A 20736-nucleotide genomic window follows, 5' to 3' on the forward strand; every position below is an offset into this window, starting at 1 on the left:
CATTCCTGAGATGAGGCCGCCCTGCTCTTGTGCTATAAATCCAGGGTGATGCATTACATTCATCGCAAACGCCTCATCTCGCCCCCTCAGATTTTGCCTCTCCTAGCCTGTTCCCCCACAGAAAGCATGCAGACATGTCGGCATAAATCAGCCACAGGCCATTGTGATCCCTTGTTTCCATACAAGACTGCATTCAGATCTTTGTCTAAACCTTTTTTTTTTCTTTGTGGATAAATTCAGCCTTTCTTGCTCAGCACTGGCGCGCCTTATCATCAGTTACCTGCTGATTTAATTGAATATTGACACTTGCACACTGCTTTTGTAACATTGTATGCTTGTAAAGTATGAATGAAACGAGTGAAGGATGCTCGGGAGCTGCTTATCAATGAATGTCCTTGTTGATCATTAGACTTATTAAATTAAGATCTGTTAATTTGTGTCACGCTAATTGTAGAAATCCTTTTTAACCTAACGATCAAACATCATCATGAATCTGTTTGGTGTGTGGGTATGGATGTGTGCGTGCGTGTGGGTGACTGAACTCGGACCAACCAGAACATGTACTGGCAGAGCTGGAACACAACATCGAATGAGCCTGGCTTGCGTCACATGGTCGTATTTTCTTTCACTGGGTTTTTGTAGGGACTTTGTTCTTCTAGTAAATCAGTTTCTGCATCATTTCTTTTGTACTTTCTGTGAATCGTTTAGCTATGTTTTTTTTAGCCTGAAACTGACTTCTTCACCTAAATTTAAGTCTTGCTCCTGGAGGAAATTGCTGTTGATGGTGTGGAGGCTGGGCTTGTTGTGGTTTGGGAGCTTTTGCCTTCTTTTGTCCACTCTCTCTGCACTGTATTTTTTGCATTCTGGCTCAGCTCCTTGGTCTTGTCTTTCCACCTCTGCCTGTATTTTGCTTTTGGTGGCTGGGGAGTGAGTGTGGATTCACTTCTGCTTCACAACCTGCAAGCAGACAGTGGCGTGTTGAGTGTCTGGTGTGTCTGGAGGTTTTTATATTTTTTTTTGTTCTGTTTTGGTTTTTTTGGGTGTGTCTGTCTGTGTGCATATTTTTATTTTGGCCTGACTAATCCGCATGCCTCTTGCTGGTTCCTGTCCTAACAGGGGGTGTCATTTGATCAAGTCAATAATCTGCTGATTGAACCTGCTCGAATTGAGGAGGAAGAGGTCTGTACCTACTCTTTCCCATCCACTCTTGTCTTTCCGTCCCTCACTCACCCATTCATTTGTCCACCCATACTCAGAAATGGAGAAAACTTCCCACAGAAATCCACGGTTAATCCGAGCCGATCACTAGGGAACCCCTCTAATCCCAGCTCATTCACAGGAGGGGCCAGTGTGGCAGAACCTGAATACAGGACTGAAAAGGACACTATTTATTTCTTCCTTCTTCTTACTGGACAGCTGGAGTGTGGACACTTTAACCCTGCGATAGTAAACATGTAGTGAGAGTTTCATTCTCAGCATTTTGTGCTTTTTGGAGTCTAAAGCAGAGGGCCAGGCACTTGATAACATTTAACTTTTAATTTAATTTTTGGCCTTTTAAACACAACATTTGTGGTTTTCCATTGATCCTTCCCTTCTGGGTTTTATAATAAACCAATCACAGGTCATACCTGAAAAACAGCATTTGTTTAATAAATTGCCTGAACTCAGTGAATAAATTACGTTTTTTTTTTCTTTGTAACCATAGAAAGATTGTTACTTCCACCTCAAAACAAGGTAGTCATCATTAACTGGTGATTAATTAACCCCGCCCCCTCAGTATTTGAACATACACACCAAAGAGGAAAAAATATATACCACCAGTTCCTCTGTTAAATAAACAGTGTGAGGAAAACGCGGAGAACAGGTTCTCAGCGAGGAGTCGGTATTCTTATCATTGCACATGCTGCAGATTGATCAACCATATCTGATGTTTTTGCATATAGGTTAAACATGTAGGTTAATTTCAGTGCATTTACAGCAGCTTTGCACAGCTTGCACATATTGCTATTTTGAAGGAAACTCTGGCTTTTCCGGTTATTGAGTAGTTGAATTCTCCTCTTCAGGCTGAACCAGATCTTTTTCTTTTCCTTCTATAAAAGGGTTAGTTTGCGGATATTCAGTCAGTCCAGGTTCTGGCACACTCTGCCTCTCCCCTGCCTCTCCTCTCCTCTGCTTCTGCTGCTTTGCTCCTTTTTCATCCCGTCCAGTGCCTTGTCACCCTGGAATGAATGGGCTGGTTACACTCTGATGAGGCAAAGCCACTTTCCCAACTTCCTCCAGGTTTTAATCCAGCTTCCAAACAGGATAACCGGTGGATTGATGACAAAGTCGATTTTTGATTGTGTAAATCTGTAACACATGGCTGTTATTTCAAGTGCAAGAAAGAGCTTGTTTCAGATTTGCTTTTGTTTTTGTTTATTCCCTCCATCTACATTTTTCTTTCTTTTGCATGATTCACTGTATATCGGTACATTTAGTGTGTTTAGTGTGGGTGATGAAAATTTGCAAGAAACATTTGTTTTTGCTCTAGTCACACTGAGCAACACTGGAGTCTCAAAGCAAGGACTCCACCTTTAGGGCACTTAAAACTGTTGTCTGTTACTTCCTGCCATCTGTACCTCATTTGTCTCCATTCCTCCCCTTTTTGCATGGCCTGCAAGTATGCATAATGTACACAAGTCTACACTCCAATTCATACATAATACACTTTGTTTTGGGAAAAATGTTGGTCTCACTGAGTCCAGCCAAAGCATTTTTTACACAGTGTGTTAGAATTCATGTCCCATGTCAGTTCATTGGTTAATTGGTGGATGATTTGGGTCAAACTTTTTGTTCGTGCTTTAAATCAAATTCAGGCAAACACAAAGCCATCTGCCTCCCATTTAAACCGGGATAGGCCCATAAACTAACACTGAAGTCAGCGTTTATCCATCAGCACAAACAAAGGGTGCAGCACTGATTGACGCCACCTTCTTGCTGAAAGAGGTTACCCACGACTTAAAATACAGGGTTCATCAAAAAGAATCATCCAATTTTAAAGTGCTTTGAACCTGCAGCTGTTCACCGATCAACTATCGAAACACGTACCGTGAGTAAGAGCACATTCGTGAGTTTCATGTGGTTGCCGGTAGGTAGCATAACAACAGCACTGACTCCAGACATGCTCACTAAAGTATGGAAGGAGTTTGGCTATCTCATGGACATTTACCATGCGTCCGGAGGGAGGCACATTGAGCACTTGACACTGCAAGCTTTGCATAAAACTTTATATTCATGTATTTTAAAAAATTACCACATGGTTCTTTCTCTGTCCATTACTTAAAAAATGTAGCCTTTCAAAATCAGATAATTCTTTTCGATACACCCTGTTTAAACCCAAACAAAACTAAGTAAATCGCCGTGGGCTCGTTTTCCTCTTAATCTGCCCTAAGATGAGTAGGCTTTTTATGGGTTTTCACTCCCAGTATTGTTGACTCCCCCGTCCTCAACTTGCAGCACACCCTCACCATCGTGCGACAAACAGGCGGCCTGGGCATCAGCATTGCTGGTGGAAAAGGATCCACGCCTTACAAAGGAGATGACGAGGTAGGACTGGGTACCTGGGGTTTGTTTAGGTTTGGAAGTATTTGAGGTCACAGACTGACTGTGTTAATGTTTGGTTGCTTTTAGGGAATCTTCATCTCCAGAGTGTCTGAAGAGGGTCCTGCAGCCAGAGCTGGAGTTAAAGTGGGAGACAAACTGCTGGAGGTAAACATCTGCATGTCTGTGTGTGACAGGGAGGGTGACTAGAAGAGTGTTTTGTTTTGTTTTGTTAAACAGAAAACAAACAATCTCCTTGCCTCAGGTAAATGGAGTGGACCTCCACGAAGCTGAGCATCACACAGCAGTGGAAGCTCTCCGCAGCTCCGGTGCTACAGTTTCCATGACAGTGCTGCGGGAGCGCATGGTGGAACCAGAGAACGCCATCACCACCACACCGCTTAGGCCCGAGGATGACTACTTCCCACGGGAGAGGCGGAGCAGCGGCCTTGCCTTTAACTTGGAGAACAGTCCAAGCGGGCCGAGGCAGCGGTTCTCCACCTGCCTCATCCGTAATGACAAGGGGCTGGGATTCAGCATTGCAGGGGGGAAAGGCTCCACGCCGTACCGCACAGGGGACACGGTGAGGAAAGAAAAGAAAAGAAAAAAAAAAAGAGCCTCAGCTGGCTCCTTTCGATGTGGAGAAGCCGCGGCTCAACTCTGAGCCCCTCCCAAACGACTGAACTCCTCACCCTATCACTAAGGGAAAGCCTATCCACCTTTTTCTCATCCTCTGAAGATCACTTCTTATATTGAGCTGTCAGATACACATCATAAAGTTCATAGTGCTGACATCAGAGGCAGAGAGGTATCGGTTGTGACAGTACAGACATTAAATTCATTATGTGACAGATGAGGCAGAATTTAGTCGTGTTGATATGTAGAAAAACAGGCTGCGGTTACATTAATCTGTCTTTGTGGATTGACCATCATGTTGCCGTCTGCTTACAACCATTTATTGATCAACTGCTATACGTGGAAAAGGCATCTGTCCGTCTATGGTGCACTCTTTGTTGTCATACTACAACCAGTTCTGAGCGGGTAAATGATTTAGCTGTTTCAAGTGTGTTTACCGTGCATTTCTCTGTTGATATGCATGAATGCCAGCTAAATTATTGAGAACATAACTGATAGATTAATCCATACTTAGAATAATGGTTGTGGATTGTTCCCAACACCTGGTAAACCCTGTCTGCATGTGAAGCGATTGATTTGCTTTGCTTCTGTAGCTGAAACTTGGGCACTACTGTAAGAGTCAAGGCCTCTTGTTGCCAAGGTGACCCTCTTATGTATTTACCATCCCATCATTTTCCACCCAGCAGCATCTTTTGCTTTTAAAGTTCTCTCATCACCTCCCTCATAGTTGACCTGCCCACTGAAATTATAGTTAAGTAAACCTTAAAAGTAAGAGTAATTTATATTTAACTGAGTTTTATTTAGCCTGATAGGAGACAGGCACCTCTTTGCAAGACTATCAGATCACAGTGTCATGTCTGATGTTAAAATTAAGCAGCACAAGGGACAGATGTTTATCTGAGATCTGTATCATGAGATCATGATTATGCAAGTTTGTGTAAACATCCAAGCAGAGCGTCCTCTGTTTGAATCAGTTAAATGGCATTACAGAAGTATTCCTGTCATTCATCTTTAGATGATTTAACACAATACTTCATTGAACTGACTCAGTTCTTTGAGGGAGTTGTTTAGTTCCTCAGATTGAGATGTGATGGCTGCTTTATTTTACTCGTGTGATGTATGCAACCTTCTGTCAATGTCCAAATCTGGGGACTGAAGAAGGGAATAGAGGAAAAAGACATTTAAAAAAAAACATCCAAAACTGCAGACAGTGCCTCATACTATCAGTAAAAGGGTTTTCAAAAAGTGTGGTTTGAAAGTTAGGAAGTGAAGTCACATGTTTGCAGTAACAGTCTCAGTCAGAGCGAATCTGTCTTTTAACGCCGTCTATTCTGGCCACAGCGCTTACAGTCATCTCCTGGGAGACGCCGATATGAATAGCCAGCCTTGACACTCGATAGGCCTGCTGTAATTTGGACAGGGCGACATGTATATTTGGGCCAGCACACTGCTGCTCTGCAGCTCGAGCAGCTCCAGGAGCCCACAAAGAGGGAAGGAGTCATAAACATGAGATTTAAGCGGGTCTGACTGTAAGTCTTTCCTCCCTTTCAAAAAGCCTTTTGAAGTGGATGCAGTGACTCACCTGGTGGATGTGAACTGGTGCACTAGACCTTGCACATGCATTTGTTTACACATTCTGTTCATGTGGGACAGGCTAGCAGCTAGGCTGGGTTTTTGTGTACAAAGGTGTAATGTGTCTGCGTTTCAGCGCTCGTACTTTGTAACGAGCTGCTGGCAGGCGAGGCTTTTAATGCATTTTAACTATTTGGCGCTGACCTGTTAATCAGTTATATCAGGTTGTTTGCGTGTTGTCTGGCAGTGTGGGCTGCTAATGTGTCGAACTATGTCAATTTTGCAGCAGTCATGAAAACAAATGCAGTTTTTCTTACAGTGCGAGCGTTTACATACAGGTCTGTGGTTTGTTGTAGCCATCGTTCAGAATGATGCCGTTGTTAGTTGCAGTATATGAGAATGTTTGAGTAAAAAATAAGTTATCCACAAATGTGCAGAAATGTTTTAAATCAGTAGTCGTCCTTGTCTTGTTTTGTTTTAGGGAATCTACATCTCTCGAATCGCAGAGGGCGGAGCGGCACACAAAGACAGCACGCTGCGTGTGGGCGACAGGGTGATCTCTGTGAGTACTACCATCCTTCTCCATCTGGACACTGTAGTGTTGACTGTGATCGAAGCAGGGCTTTCTTTACAAACAGGAATACGTTTAGACATGAATCCCAAACAATTAGGTATCGTTTTTGTGTGAGAATAACAGCGATACAACATTTTTCCTACATCTGGTAAATGCGGCATTTACTTTTTGACATTTTTGTTGCATTTTTATTGTGAAACTGTGTCATTTGTGCCAGCATCACTGCTTTCATAAGCCAGTTTTAGGCTTTGTGTGACTGACATGGTGTTTCCATCCTGAGCATATGAATTAAAGTTCTCTCATCAAAATCTCACACATCACGTCCATGAGTTTGTGATACGGTCCTCATATGAAAGTCATTCTCTATTTGGATTCGATGAAGATTTTTTATTTGCTTTAGTTAAATATTAAAACATTTAGCCTTTGCATGATCTTTCTTAGCTTTTAAATTTCTTTTCATCCCACTCCAAGCTTTGCTTGTGCTCCCGTATCTTTCTGCATATTAGCAACTCTTCTGTCGCATGTTTTTGTCCGGTCACATGCACATTTGCACACTTTGTTATTTACTGTAAATGAACTGATGAGGATCAGATCTGTTTCTTTACTGCACTTCCTGCTCTCTGTAATCACAGAAAAGCTTCCTGAATGGTCCTCTTTGCCTTCTTTCTGGGTTTCCTCTTTTCTTTCATTGGCTTCTCTTTGGTTCTCTTTTCCTCTCTCACGCTCTCCTGTTGTGCATGCTCACTAATGCATTGAGTACATCTCCTTGCCTGCTTGGTGGTGGGTATGGTGTTGGGGGTGGAGTGGGCTGAGCCTGTTGCTCTGCTGATTTTGTGGAACACGAGTTACCACAACAGCAGGAGCTGCAGTGTGTCAGCCCGTGGTAAGAGCTGGTACTGTCGGGTCTGTGCCGACCTCTGCTTGTCACTTTGGACTAGACTGCATGCCTAAAAGCTACCCCTATTTATTTGATCCTAAAACACACATAAACAGTAATGAAATGGTTAATCTGTGGTGTCTGATGACTTCTTGTTGCCTTTGTGGACTTAAGATCAATTTTGGAGAAGCTACACACTTCCACTGAAGTTTTAAGTAAACAAAGGCAAGAAGTGCTGAACTGATTACATGAAAAGATAGCAGCATGGGCATTCATGAGCTCACTTCAGGCAGTTTGATAAAAAATAGTTCTGCTTGCTTGCAGCTTTTCTCCCTCAGGGACGCTCTGCCATCTTAAATTGCCTGCAGCACCTCTCACTTTCCGTATAAGATCCTGCTGCTTTGTGTAGGTGTTTGGTTCTTCTTTAAATAACTCGCTTTGGTGCAAAATCTCAGAATTAAAAATCAGATCGGTTTAGAACTTAAACATTCATTTTTCATTTTGGGTAATGAATGGAGAGAGCGATTAGAAATGACTGTTGGCAGGCTGGGTTTGTTGTCAAATATTCATCCTATGAGTAGCAAAAGACCAGTGGGAGCGTCCTGGTGGGCTGACACCCTCCGCGGTTGGTTTTACTGTGAATCCAGATCAATGGTGTAGACATGACAGAGGCCAGGCATGACCAGGCAGTAGCGCTCCTTACCGGCACCTCCCCCACCATCGCCCTCCTGGTGGAGCGTGACTTGAATGCACCAGGGGGCTCTCCAGGTCAGACCCGGGCACGAGCCCACTCCCCTCCACCCCCAGAACCATCAGATTCTCCAGACCAGGACGAGGAAAGCCTCGGGAACCATCTGAGCCGGATGGAGGACGAGTATCCCATCGAGGTGAGAATTCGAGGACTGACTTGTGTGTCGAATAGTTTTGGTTTTTGTTTAGTCGTTTTAGTAGCCATTGCTGTAGAAACGTCATTGAAGCACTCAGTGTTAATGCTTGTTTATGTGGCCCCGCCTTATCCTTATTGCTGTCCAGTTCCAGAGAAGATGGTGTATGGTATGAAGGCTTGAGTAGTTAGTAGCTGTCAATAAAGCACTAATGGTGTGGTTAAATAGGAAGTTGTTTTTGATATTTATTAGACTATAACAGATGTAGATTTGACTTGTGATGTTTGAGTCGTCGTCTTTACATTCAGGCTTTAAATTATTTTTCAAATCTTCTGCTAAAGCCAATCTAACCTAATCCTAACAGGAAGTTACCCTGGTGAAGTCTGGAGGCCCTCTAGGCCTGAGTATTGTAGGAGGCAGCGACCATGCCAGCCACCCTTTTGGTATCAATGAACCTGGAGTGTTCATCTCAAAGGTATTACTGTAAAACAGGTGTATTCTTACACTTTCATCTCCTGAATATGTTGCATGACTCCGTGACTTCACCTCATTTCTTCAGGTGATTCCTCATGGGTTGGCAAGTCAATGTGGGCTCCGCGTTGGCGACCGGATATTAGAAGTGAACAGCATTGACCTGCGACATGCCACACACCAGGAAGCTGTGCGGGCCTTGCTGGCCAACAAGCAGGAGATCCGTATGTTGGTGCGGCGGGACCCTTCACCGCCGGGAATGCAGGAAATCGTGATCCAGAAGCAGCCTGGAGAGAAACTTGGTATCAGCATTCGCGGAGGGGCCAAGGGACATGCTGGAAATCCTTTCGACCCCACAGATGAGGGCATCTTCATCTCAAAGGTTCTTTAGCAGTCCAAAGCAACAGATATTGGCACAACTCAGCTTTAATTTTGAGGCTATTATCAACATGAGAAATGTGAACATGCTCACATTTTTGACTGTTTTCTGCAGGTGAGTTCGACCGGCGCAGCGGCAAGGGACGGGCGACTGCAGGTTGGCATGCGAATTCTCGAGGTGAACAACCACAGCCTGCTGGGGATGACGCACACAGAGGCGGTGCGAGTGCTCCGTGCTGTCGGGGACTCTCTGGTCATGCTGGTTTGTGATGGCTTTGACCCTTGCAAAGTGGCTGCAGTGGAGGTGAGATGACATGAACAGTCAGATTTGGATATGTACAGTTTATTATGTACAGCATGAACTTACAAACCTCTAATCGTTCTGTCTTTATAATGTATATTCCTTTTTATCATTTACCTGGCTTGAGTGTTTAAGTAGAACTATAGCTTTTAGTTAAAAACATCTCCATTTTCAAAGGTTTAAACTGTACTCTGTGTTGGTTTTCAGGCATCTCCGGGTATCATTGCCAACCCATTTGCAACCGGTATTGTGCGAAAGAACAGCATGGAGAGCATCTCTTCTATAGACCGAGACCTGAGCCCAGAGGAGATGGAAATAATACAGAAGGTGTGTTTTTACTACAAGTGTACATTTTAACTTCTATACATAAACTATATATAAAAGATGGCCACTACAACATTGATATTTTCACTCCTTACGCTCAAAGTTTAGCAGTTTTGCTGGTGAATCTAAAAGTGAACTTATATGGATGAGAGGGCAGAATGTTATCTGCTAAGACCACAGTCGCTCAGATCTAGAGTTGGTAGATCTGAGCGAGGTTACTGGCTTATGCCATGTGAAATTGATTTCAAAGAGGGCATTGAACAAAACCTTTAACCTTGTTGTTATAGTTTTAGTCACTACCAGATTGGTGTGGTTGCCTCTAGTTTGCATAGAAGACACACACTTGTCTCCAAATACTCCGTGATGAATAAACAGGCAATGGCGCATAATGCGCACCTACCAAATTATGCTTCCAATAGAATCATAAATTAGGATAATGAAGCAGGACATGCTTCAGATGCATTGCTACGTTATAACCATGCAGTGTCCCTCAGTTTCGACTCACTCTTTAACTCCAGCTTCCAAACATTAAGGTGTTCAGCCTGCGGCTTCACAGCAGGATTCACTAACCATCTGGTGGCAACACAGTGGCTTCATTCTTTAATATATGGTCTATGATTTGAAGTTCATTTTGCTGCTTGAGAAACTGCAGATTTTTTCACTTGTGCACGAGCTTCATGTTTTCATTACATTGCTATCACTGATGTACTGAAGGTCAGGTACTGATGGTGTTGATTTTAACATGCAGAATGCACTTTTGAGGCTCCTTAAAGATCCAGCAGATCCACATAAGTGCAGTGCAAAGCTGGCGTACTAACCAAAGCCACTGCCATTCAGCGCAACCTGTGAATCGGATGTTTTATTCAGCAATTCTGCCACGCCAGCACAGTGCTTCCACAGCAGTTTGGTGTTAGCAAGTGGAGTTGTACAGATTTACTCATTCTGGGCATGCACGCCACACGTACCCATCTTTCTATCGGAGCGGCCAGAATGCGCCAGCCCAGTTGTTTATTTTGTCCAGATTAGTTTTTGGGAGGCTGCCCGTTCTAAAGGAATGCAGGGTCTGCTGGTTTATTGAATGCCATGTTTCTGCTGTTTCTCTGCACACGTTTAGGCGTAACCACGTTTGCCAGGGCTTATTTACAGAAACTGAATTGCCTCTGCTGAGCTTTACATGATGAACAGTAGCTTTTAGCATTGTAAGGTTAAATGTTGGTCTTCGTCAGGAGTCTGAGATGGTGAGAGAGACATCACAGTGGGAGCGAGAAGAGATGGAGAAAGTGGTAAGTGAAATTGAAAATCATTTGTTTTGGGAAAGGTGGAGAGCAGATTGATGAAGATGAATCAATGGAAGAAGACTCAGTTTTTCTGTGCCAGTATAGCTGAAAAGAAATTATACTGGGTCTGCAGGGTGGAGTTAGAGTCACATCCTCACGTTTGCCTGTTACCGGGTGAATGAAGCTTCCCCTCTGCACCCTGTGTGGGCATCATGTTTGACAGAACTGTTCCTGCAATGTCCCACCTTGCATGCTTTTTCTGCTCCTATAGCTGATGAATAGAATACTTTTTAATGTGTGTGGGTTCTATCCTTTCTTTCCCTTCTGTTTCTTTTTTTCACCTATCCTCTACCTTTGGTGCGTTATGTGTGATCCAAAATCATCCAATCATTCCATCTCCATACCACTTTCCGCACTGTTGTTTCTCTTCTCTCTAACACTACTTTCCTCGTCTTCCTCTTTATTTCAACCCTCATCGCATTACTGTGTGGCTGTGTGTGACTGTGTGTCTTCCCCTCTGTACTTCTCCTCTTCCTCCCCTTCCTCTCTTGGTGAAGGAGCGAATGCGCTTGGAGCGTGAGGAGGCAACTCGCCTGCTAGAAGAGGAGACTGAGGTGAGATACTCCTCATCAGCAGGTCCTCGGGTGAACTTCCTGTCTGCAGTTTAGACACAAATGCTAAATAAATGTGTCTTAAACTTTTATACATTTTCTTTTTTTAAGGGACCCAATTTAAATTGGAATAGTTGTGCTGGAGGTGCCCTGATAAGTGTCCACCTGCAAATGTAACCAAAGGGTACAAACACTTAAATCATAATTGAAGCAGCTCCTAAAGGAAAAAAGAGGAAATTCCCAGTCTCCTTTTTGACTTTTAGTTTCAATTTTTAAAAAATTTAAATCCTTAAATACAACTCAATATCATGGAAAAACCACCCTTAGATTTATGAAAAGTTCACATTTATGCATTTAGAGTCAGGAGTTCCAGATCAGTGCAGGTGATTTAAAAACCCTCTGATAAGTGGAATTAGGCTCATTAAACCTAATCTGAGTTCTGGATGTCTCTTTGCTCTTCAGCATCTTTAAAAAAGCGCTTTAAAAAAAGATCTCTAAACATTTAAACTAAAGCGTTTCACTTTAAGGAAAATCTACTGTGAGTGAGGTCAAATACTGACTTTGAAGCACTTTTTGGTATGAGGGACTGAGCAGCTGTTGCCCACTCATTAAATTTAACTCTAGGTAAGGTAAATGACTTTAATCACACTGGAAATCCAACACGAAATGTCTCAGAAAGAAGAGATGTAGTGTTATGAAAGGAAAAAAAAAAAGTATTGCTATAAAAAAAAGCAAATTTAATGGAAATAAAACTCCTATAAGAAGCTGTTTCAGCTCTAAAAGGCTGATGCTAGTCTGAGGGTTGCTACTTTTTTCCGCAGAAGGATATTATAGCTGTTAACATTATTTGTGGAGCTGTGCTATTTCACGTACTGATCAAACAATAACCCAATCCACAGATTTGAAGGCTTATTTAAGCTTTTTAAAACTGTGACTGAATTTTACAGCTGCTATTTCAACGTATTTGATCGTCTAGTCTACATAGAATGATAGATTATGCAACAACCCTGAGGTTTCCTTTGATATTAGACATGAATTACATGTGTTTAAATTGTCATGCACAGCTGGAAAACTTTTAAGACTACAGAGTAGGAAAATCACTCACAGTCAGCTCAGACGTGCAGAAAGTGCCAGTATTGATCTTACGCTTGATTTCTTGTATTTGTTATGTGACCACCTGCTCTTTGTAAACTAAACTTAAGTGCAGACCGTCTTACCTCTGGGTCTGTTTATTTCCCATCAGAGCATTGGCACTGGACCGCTAAAGCTTGACTACAAAACGCTAGCTGCGCTGCCCACCACGAGTCTGCAGAAGGTCAGCAGGGTGAGTTTTACTTCATGTTTGTCTGATTTTTACTTTTCAGAGTTTGTAAAAAGAAAGCAGTCTTCTTGAGTCAGCATTTTGGGAGCGGCCCATGCAGAGGAAGTCTCTTTAAAAGCTCAGAATAGACCCAGCGTCAGTCAGCTGGACCTCTATGAGCACTTAACACCTCCATGATCTTCACCGCAAGTCAACATTGCTGAAGACTAAACCTTGACTACACATACCGTCAGTGCGACGTAACTGAGTCCAGTAAACAAGAGCAGAAGTAAATGAAGAGTCTTACGGGAAGACTAAACTAATCCGGGAAGAATCACAAACGAAAGACTAAAAGAAAAACTACATATAGTGCAGAAGATTTTGGGAATGGAAGAAGGCAAAGCCTGAAGTCAGTCTTTGTATTCTGCAAGTGCGAGAGGGGGAGCTGGTGAGATACTGGAAAGGGGACAGCTGTCCACTATCAACTGGCCTATCTGTGATATTTTAAACCTGCATCTGGTTCTGAATTGGATGGAGTCTCTCGGGTGGGTGGGATGCTGGCGGACGGGGGGTGTCGCCTAAGAGGAAAAGACAAGTGTTTCGGTTTGAGTTCCCAGTCTTAAGGGGAATACGTTTGAGTGAACATAGAGCTCTGTGCTTTTACCGTCCTACAGTGAGTATAACGAGTTTAACTGGAGGAAGTTTAAAGATTTAAAGCGACTCTGTCTTTCTGTCCTGTCTGTTCTCTCGTCAGTCTTATTTTAATCCAATTTTGTCTGTAATATGGTTGTTTAAAAACATTTTTAAACAGCAAATGTTAAATAATTCGCATTAATAATGCAGCTATGTGTGAAAGTTGTAAATTAGCAGCAGTACAGGCTTTTTCTCAGTAACCTGTGAGAGTAGAACTTAACCTACATATCGTCTGCAGCTGTTCCTGCTCTGTGTGCTAGAGCTGCTCTGCACACGTGGTCCTCTTCAGACTGTACTGTAAGAACAGCGTGTTGGTTAGTTACACTCATAGTGGACCAATATTTTAAATTGAAGGGGTTAGCATCTCATAAGCCCTGATTTTGATGGTGAAACACAAGTGGGTGTGCTTCCTAGCACTGCTTTGTTGTAAAAATGTTTCAACAAAAGAACAGGTGCTGCTTAAATATTAGTGATACAAGATGTGATTTATAAGAAGTTGAGATTCAGACCTGAGAGCAACCTGCTAAACTGCCAATAGATAAATGTATAGAGGGCCTGAGTGTGAAGACAGGGTTGTATTTCCCATTTGTTGGTGTTTAAATCATCCTCTCTCTACTGTTCCTTCATAATAAAACCTTTCTAAAATAAATATAAAAATAAAAAGGGTGGTTTAACCAAATTCCTAGAGTTTTCCAAGAAGTTTATCCCGATTTTTAACTCAGGTTTACAAAGGGCAAGGTTGAATTTTGACGTTTATTTGACATCATTTTTTTTGTGATGTTGCCTAACGTATCCTATTAACAGCCCTAACCGATCCAAATTTTTAGAGTAGGGAAAACTAGTAGTGTTGTACTCCAGAAATTCCTGACTAAAAATGTGTTAGACCCATTCAGATGTCATTTAAGATAATCTGATACTTTCTGTTAGTAAAACTTTTTATTGGTAAATATGTATTTGGTTTTTAAGGACATCCCAAATCCTGATTAATGGAGCTATCATTTAATTTTACACAGAAAACATTTTCCATAAATTTTGTTCTGGCACTTCAGACTCTGCTTTCTGTTACTGATTCATGGCATTCACTTAAAGCCGTGACTGAAGTGTTTAATCGCTTCAGTTCCCAGGTTGCTTTGGACTTCCCAGACAGCTCAGCGCGTTGGCATGCCGGCGAACGAGCAGCCTGACTTTGCTCTGTCACAGCGGGGCCCCAGCTGTCCCTCGCAGTCGGTGTCGGTGCCAAAAGGGCACTCGTTCACATTCCACCTCGCTGACCCTCATCGCAGCGCCGACTCTGACAGTACAGAGCTGCCTTGCTGCTTCACAATGCTCGCTGTATTCTTACTGTGGCTATTTCGATTATCACCAGACATGTCAAGGCCATGTGGGATAAATTCCACTGCAGTTTGTCTGGGCTGACCTGAAGATTTTTAACGATTTTAAGGTCTTAAGTATGTGAAACAGAACATGGCCGAGATTCAGTTTCAGAGTGAACGTTGGTTTAAAAGCTGCGTATTCTCTCATCTGTGACACGAGCAGTAGTCGTCACTGTTAAGTACAGGAGGAGCTGAAGGTGTGCTGGAGCCTGAATGTCTCACTGGTCTGATAATGTTTATTTAAAGCACATGCTAGGAGTGTGGGCTGCGGCGAATCTTGAATGATGGCCGCTGGGAAACGTATCTTAAAGGCTTCGGGAAAGATTTAGTGATGCGAGGGACTCTTTTTAGCACCAAGACGCTTCTCTGTCGAGCTCATCTCACGTTTTAGAGAATGTATCAGATACTACATGAATGTACGTATTCAGTGTCCAGATATTGTATTGATTAGTTTCTAGCTGACCCTAAAAAGCGAGTTTTAGTATCTTTATTAATTTATTTTGTGGTCATAATGTTAAAATATTTTGATGACAAATGAGTCATTCATGCAACCTTCTATTTAAGCATGATGAATATAATATATATATATCTCATTACACAAGCAGAAAATTATGTGTTTCTTTTTGTTTTCATTCAGTTTAATCTTCTAACGACTGGCCCGTTGGGTCATTCACCATAAACAGCATCTTCATCCAGTTCTTTCTAACTAACAATGAGTTCAGGATCAAAAGCAGGGCTTAAATGACTAAGCCCTAATCCAAAGTCCTTTTAGGGTTTAATAGCAAATATTTAATAGAAAAATATATTTGATCGGCGGCTTTAAGGGTTAGAATTGATCAATATAAGTGCATCTTATCCTGTAAGTTTAATCCTATCAAAAGTTACGCATTTAAAATTTAAAAAACTGGCATTTTTATTATTGTTTATAAACCAGTCATGACCCATCTGGTGTACCTGTAACTGGAAGATTGATTAATCTGTAATATTTTGAAAATAATAGTTGAAGTCCTACAAACAGGCCACTAATGTTTTTTATGGAGCTGCTAAGTTGGCACTTCTATTGGAGGGAAATTAAAGATGAAGAGAAGATCATTGCACTTCCAGTACCTGCAAAAACCAGTTAGTCTGTGCAAAGTGTGTGTGTGTGGGGGGGGTGTTCGGTGAGTGTACCTGAGATCACATACAGTTAAAATTTTAGAGTTACAAATTTAGTTTTCTGCTGTTGAAATTGGTGCCCCTTGGTCTCTGCAGTAACTTTAGTGAGAACAGCCAAACCTGTGAGGAGGGAATTGAAGTGGTGATCAACTTGTTTTGTCTTTTTAATTTAACTGAGAGCAGCTTCCTTTCTTCTCTGTATTCTGGAGTTCCTGTCACTGGTTTACTGTCTGTCTGTCCCCCTCTTTCCTCTGCTGCTGTGCAGTTTTCTGTCACTCTGACTGATCCTATGGAGGCCCCCGTGCAGGCCCAGTACACAGCTCCTTTAAAGCCCCTAGGCTTTGGTTTAGATGAACCCTCTAAGTCCCTCAGCCACTTGGACCCTGAGTCCAGCTCCAGTCTGAACTCAGACCCCAGCTATCTTCAAGGATCCCATTTCTCCCCTGATGGGACCTCCACCCCCCAGAGTACTGGCTCCACAACACCTCTTAATTCATCCCTTGCACCTGAAGAAGAGGAGTGCCTGGTGGACTCTCAGTCGATTTGCTTCAGCGAGAACCCTTTCTTGGTGGCTAATCGCAGAGGAAAAGGTCTTCCTCCTGGAGAGCAGATCCTGTCGGGGCCTCCGGTGGGCTACGGCAGACAGGGGCAGCTGCAGCCCTGGCTGTTCAGCAAGGCAAGAGAGACGCCCGCCTGAGTGTGGTGTGGAGGCAGCATGGTGTGTTAACAGAAAGCTGCACTCTGAGATAAATACTCTCAGTTGGATGATTCATGTGAAAGAATTTCTTTTCTCTCTAGGACGCTCTTTGGCCAATTCATTCATATTAACCCTGTTTTAATAATAACCAGCTGAACAGTTGCATGTTTTTACTGTGAGCACAGAGCTTGTGGCACCTCGTGAGGTATTTGTGAGTCTGTGATGAGGATCGACTGGAATGTCTGAGCCGACAGCTGTGAGGAGGAGGAGGGTCACGAAGGAGCACGGCACAGAAAAGCGCATGTTTAGGGAGGCGTAAATTCACAGCTGGACTAAACAGTTTTTTGTTTTTGTTTTGTTTTCTGCTCTGTGTTTTCAGTGAAACTGAGCGGCTGTTAAATTTGTGTCTTTACTTTTTGTTTTTCCAGGCGCCTTCCTCTGATTTCACCAGGACGGAAAGCCCAATCAGGGAAGCCCCTTACTCTCCTACTATCCAACCGGTAAGCGGCTCTTAAACCCAGCCCTCTTCTAATATTTATCGCCTGCTCTCATACCAAATTTTTTTTTTTTTTTTTTTTTTTTTTTTTTTTTTTTTTTATAAATCCTTTTTCCATGAGTCACTTGTAGCTCTTTAGATGAGGTATTTGACACTTTGACCTCTCCTCCCACCCTTAGCCCAGCCACCACTCCTCCAACAGCTCCCTGTGTGCAGGCAGGGAGACCCGCTTCGTAAGTGGGGCATGCGGCCCATTCAGCGCTGGCCTGGATTTCTTTTTTAGCTCACGCTGCTCTGAGCTCTCTGACAGTAAAACATAACTAGCTGAGTGGTCTGAAAAGCATGTGACTGCTTCTCCGCAGCCAGCTGATTACTCATGGTTTGCCTCATGCAGACTGGAGAAATAGATCTACTGACCAGCTATGGCTTAATATTTTCTCACTGGGTGATCCTTTTCGTTCCCCCCTTGAGCTTTATCAATCTGCGTTGCATATTACGACCACTGTCCCACATTTGGTGATCATATTAGCTCAAGGTAAACTCTGGTATCTTCAAGTTTTCTGAAGAGTGTCTTTATGTGGCCTGGCATCATCCTAAAAAAGCCCCTTAAGTTTACATTTCTTTATTTTATTCACTGTGCTGCTGATCCATGCATCTCTGTGTCATTGTCATGGCTTTGTTTTAATTTTCGTTGCAGGCAAATATTCATTACACCTCCACTCCCACTGTCAAGGACAACACCTCATCATCAGTGAGTGTCTCCAGAGCTCAGAAATAGCTGTTTTAGGATGATGCATTTTGCAGTATAAGAGGAGAGTCCAGTTTGTGTCAGTTTAACCACATATATGAAGCTATTTATGGTCTTGTATTTGATAGCCAACTGGTTACTATACAGGTGGGTGCTAAAGTGATGGAATTATTTCCCAAGAACAGTTAAATAAAGTCTAAAATCTAAACATATATATTTCATACATACAGTCTAGCCAGTATAGTATCGCATGCTAAAGTGCTAAACAGACCCTTAAAGTCTCTTTAGGTGCTCACAATTGCCACGCCTGAAGTAGGTCTGGAGGAGGCGGAGCTTGATGTTAATTATATTCTATAAAATCTGCTGACATGCTCAGATGTATTTCACTCATCAACTCCACCCACTTTTCATTCATTCTAATTAAACGTCATCAACTCAAGCAACAGTTCACTTATATTTCACTATCAATATTTGTTTTCCTTCCAGACGCGACCAGGTGCCATCCAGCCAGTGGGGCGTGTTCGGCCCAGCAACTCGCCCGCCACACCAGACGGCCACAGCCCCAACCCCTTTCAGCATGGCCCCTCCCCCTTCAACTCCCAGACCTCTGTAAGACCCCTCACCACCACGTAGGGCTGTTCTCTCTCTGCTGTTGGCGTCCGTGCCTCATGCTGTGACTACACAGCCTAAAAAATAATAATAGTAATAATACTAAAACAGTGCAGCAGTTACAGGTAATTATGGCACACAAATGAGGTTCCAAAGAAGTTAAAACCAAATCTGAAGTGTTTGAGTGCACAGGGGAGCTGCGTGTGTTCAGCCCCGGGCACACCTTGAGGTTGTAATTATTTGAGCTCTACCTGAAGACTCGACCCAGGATAACTCCTAAAAGTTAACCGCCTTTTGAAACATTCGCTCATTTCATTCTATCGGCAAGTAGCTCAAGTGGATCAGAAAATACTGATGAATCTATGATTTCATCTCACGGCTTCCTGATTGTTTTATAAAGTTGCTCATTGACGGGAGAAATCTTCCATTGCTTTGAACTCTCCAAGCCCTACTGTCTGTCTTTTTTGGCATACTCCCTCCTCTCTCACATGAAACCAGCTGCCATGCTCTTCACCTGTTCTCCTCCACAGTCTTCTTCAACGTTGCTGGTTTTTTTCATAGTCTGTCCTCTCCTCCATGTCTCTGTCTGTCTGTCCTCCCCCCCGCCTCCTTTACCATATCGACCTCTCCCACCCTCCCTCCGTGACCCCCTCCCCACGCTGCAGCCTCGCGCCCCCTCCCCCTCCTCGCCCGACGAGTTTCCCATGAATGTCAAGCAGGCATACAAGGCGTTTGCCGCCGTGCCTCGCTCACTGGCAGTGCTGGAGCCGCCGCAGGTAGGCCGTGCTGTCCGGACTCAACCGGGTCACTACAACAACACAAGCATGCTGTGCTGCCTGGTTGGTCTCGTGCCGCATCCTCCTGACTGGAGCAGGCTGCGCTAAGTGAAGCCTGCGCCTTGTTGGGGGGGCCTGTGACGTGCTGTGACGTGTGGAATGCCTTCGTTGCCATCATCTGTCATATTGGTGTTGACTCTCGATCCATCCATTCGTTCATGTGTGGCTCGTGTACTAATATTCAGTCACATTTATTTAAAAATATATTACACCCCTGTGCAATATCGCTTAAATGTCAAATGATTAAAAGGTGCATTGTCTCTGTCCTTTAGCAAAGTAGTTTTTCTTCCCTGACTGTTTGCCTCCCTAAGCCTGGTTGTGCTGGAAATTTCTCCCTGTTAAAAGGGAGGTTTTCCTTCCCACTGTCGCCAAACCGCTTGCTCATAGGTGGTCTATGAGCGCCTTATAGGTCATATGATTGTTCGGGTTTTGTCTGTTTTCTTTGTATTATTGAAGGGTCTTCAACTTGCAATATAAAACACCTTGAGGCAACTATTGTTGTGATGTGATGCTATATAAATTAAATTGAAATTAACTGAATAGTTTTTGCCAGTCGTGGTTTGCAAACTAAATTAATATAAATATATATTGTAACATTAATGATGAATTGTACATAGAGAAGGTTTAATACCCAGCAGGGTGCTTCATAAAGTGCCTCATGGGATGAAGGTCACCCAAACTTGGTCTTCTTGAAAATATGTAGCATCATTAACCTAACATGCAAACACTAAATGTCAACAAAAGAGCACACATTGAACGCAGTTATAAGGCTGCTGTTCAGTACTCAGTTGAACTGTTAAATGTACATGATCGTAGGATTTTTATAAAACGTTTTCTGTAGTTTCTGTCTATATTTAGAAATCGGTTGACACTTATTTGCAAACCTTCACCAGACTTTGTGAGTATAGCAGTTGTTCTGGAGACAGGTTGCCTCCCACCAGGGCCTAGTGGGAGACAACCTGTGGCATCACCTTGTGATCAAAGTGGACAGCAAGGTTTTTACTTCCTTAAAAATCCCAGGTGTGCTGAGTTCTGTCTCAGCGATCACACTCTACTGTGTTTGTTTTTCATTGTTCATCTTATTAGCAATGTAGTTACACTTTTCAATCATTTGACGTGATATTGCAGGGGGGGGTGCTGACTCCTGTACGTACTGTGTATCTGTTAATCAGTCTGCCTGTCCTCTGTAGTCATTTCAGTCCTGAGTCATTTTTGTGTCCTTCACGTTGCTAACACTCATTTCTTGCACTACCAACAGGACCTTTATGGCACAAGGAACAACTTCCAACCAAAGGAACCTTCTCCAGAGGTGAGTAAACATATCACAGGTGTCTGCTGTACCACG

General features: G+C 43.0%; 1 protein-coding gene across 11 annotated transcripts in view; it reads left to right on the top strand.

The window, feature by feature from the left end:
* The window catches only part of scrib (scribble planar cell polarity protein), a 77968-nt gene that overhangs the window by 45152 nt on the left and 12080 nt on the right, over window positions 1-20736 (top strand). For 2 of the 11 annotated variants that reach the window (XM_035909637.2, XM_087846242.1), the window contains exons 16-34: window positions 1117-1179; window positions 3496-3585; window positions 3670-3747; window positions 3845-4162; window positions 6269-6349; window positions 7886-8125; window positions 8487-8597; window positions 8682-8975; window positions 9087-9275; window positions 9480-9599; window positions 10823-10879; window positions 11431-11487; window positions 12728-12808; window positions 17131-17202; window positions 17378-17431; window positions 17896-17949; window positions 18433-18555; window positions 19221-19331; window positions 20650-20700. In XM_035909637.2, the coding sequence (XP_035765530.2) occupies window positions 1117-1179; window positions 3496-3585; window positions 3670-3747; window positions 3845-4162; window positions 6269-6349; window positions 7886-8125; window positions 8487-8597; window positions 8682-8975; window positions 9087-9275; window positions 9480-9599; window positions 10823-10879; window positions 11431-11487; window positions 12728-12808; window positions 17131-17202; window positions 17378-17431; window positions 17896-17949; window positions 18433-18555; window positions 19221-19331; window positions 20650-20700 (2244 nt within the window). Of the gene's footprint in view, window positions 1-1116; window positions 1180-3495; window positions 3586-3669; window positions 3748-3844; window positions 4163-6268; window positions 6350-7885; window positions 8126-8486; window positions 8598-8681; window positions 8976-9086; window positions 9276-9479; window positions 9600-10822; window positions 10880-11430; window positions 11488-12727; window positions 12809-16270; window positions 16682-17130; window positions 17203-17377; window positions 17432-17895; window positions 17950-18432; window positions 18556-19220; window positions 19332-20649; window positions 20701-20736 lie in introns of all 11 variants that reach the window. The other 9 variants (XM_035909639.2, XM_087846243.1, XM_035909635.2 and 6 more) reach the window with 8 other exon arrangements.

This window comes from Neolamprologus brichardi, chromosome 9, assembly GCF_056152115.1.
Source record: "Neolamprologus brichardi isolate AB-2024 chromosome 9, ASM5615211v1, whole genome shotgun sequence".
Taxonomy (NCBI): Eukaryota; Metazoa; Chordata; class Actinopteri; order Cichliformes; family Cichlidae; genus Neolamprologus; species Neolamprologus brichardi.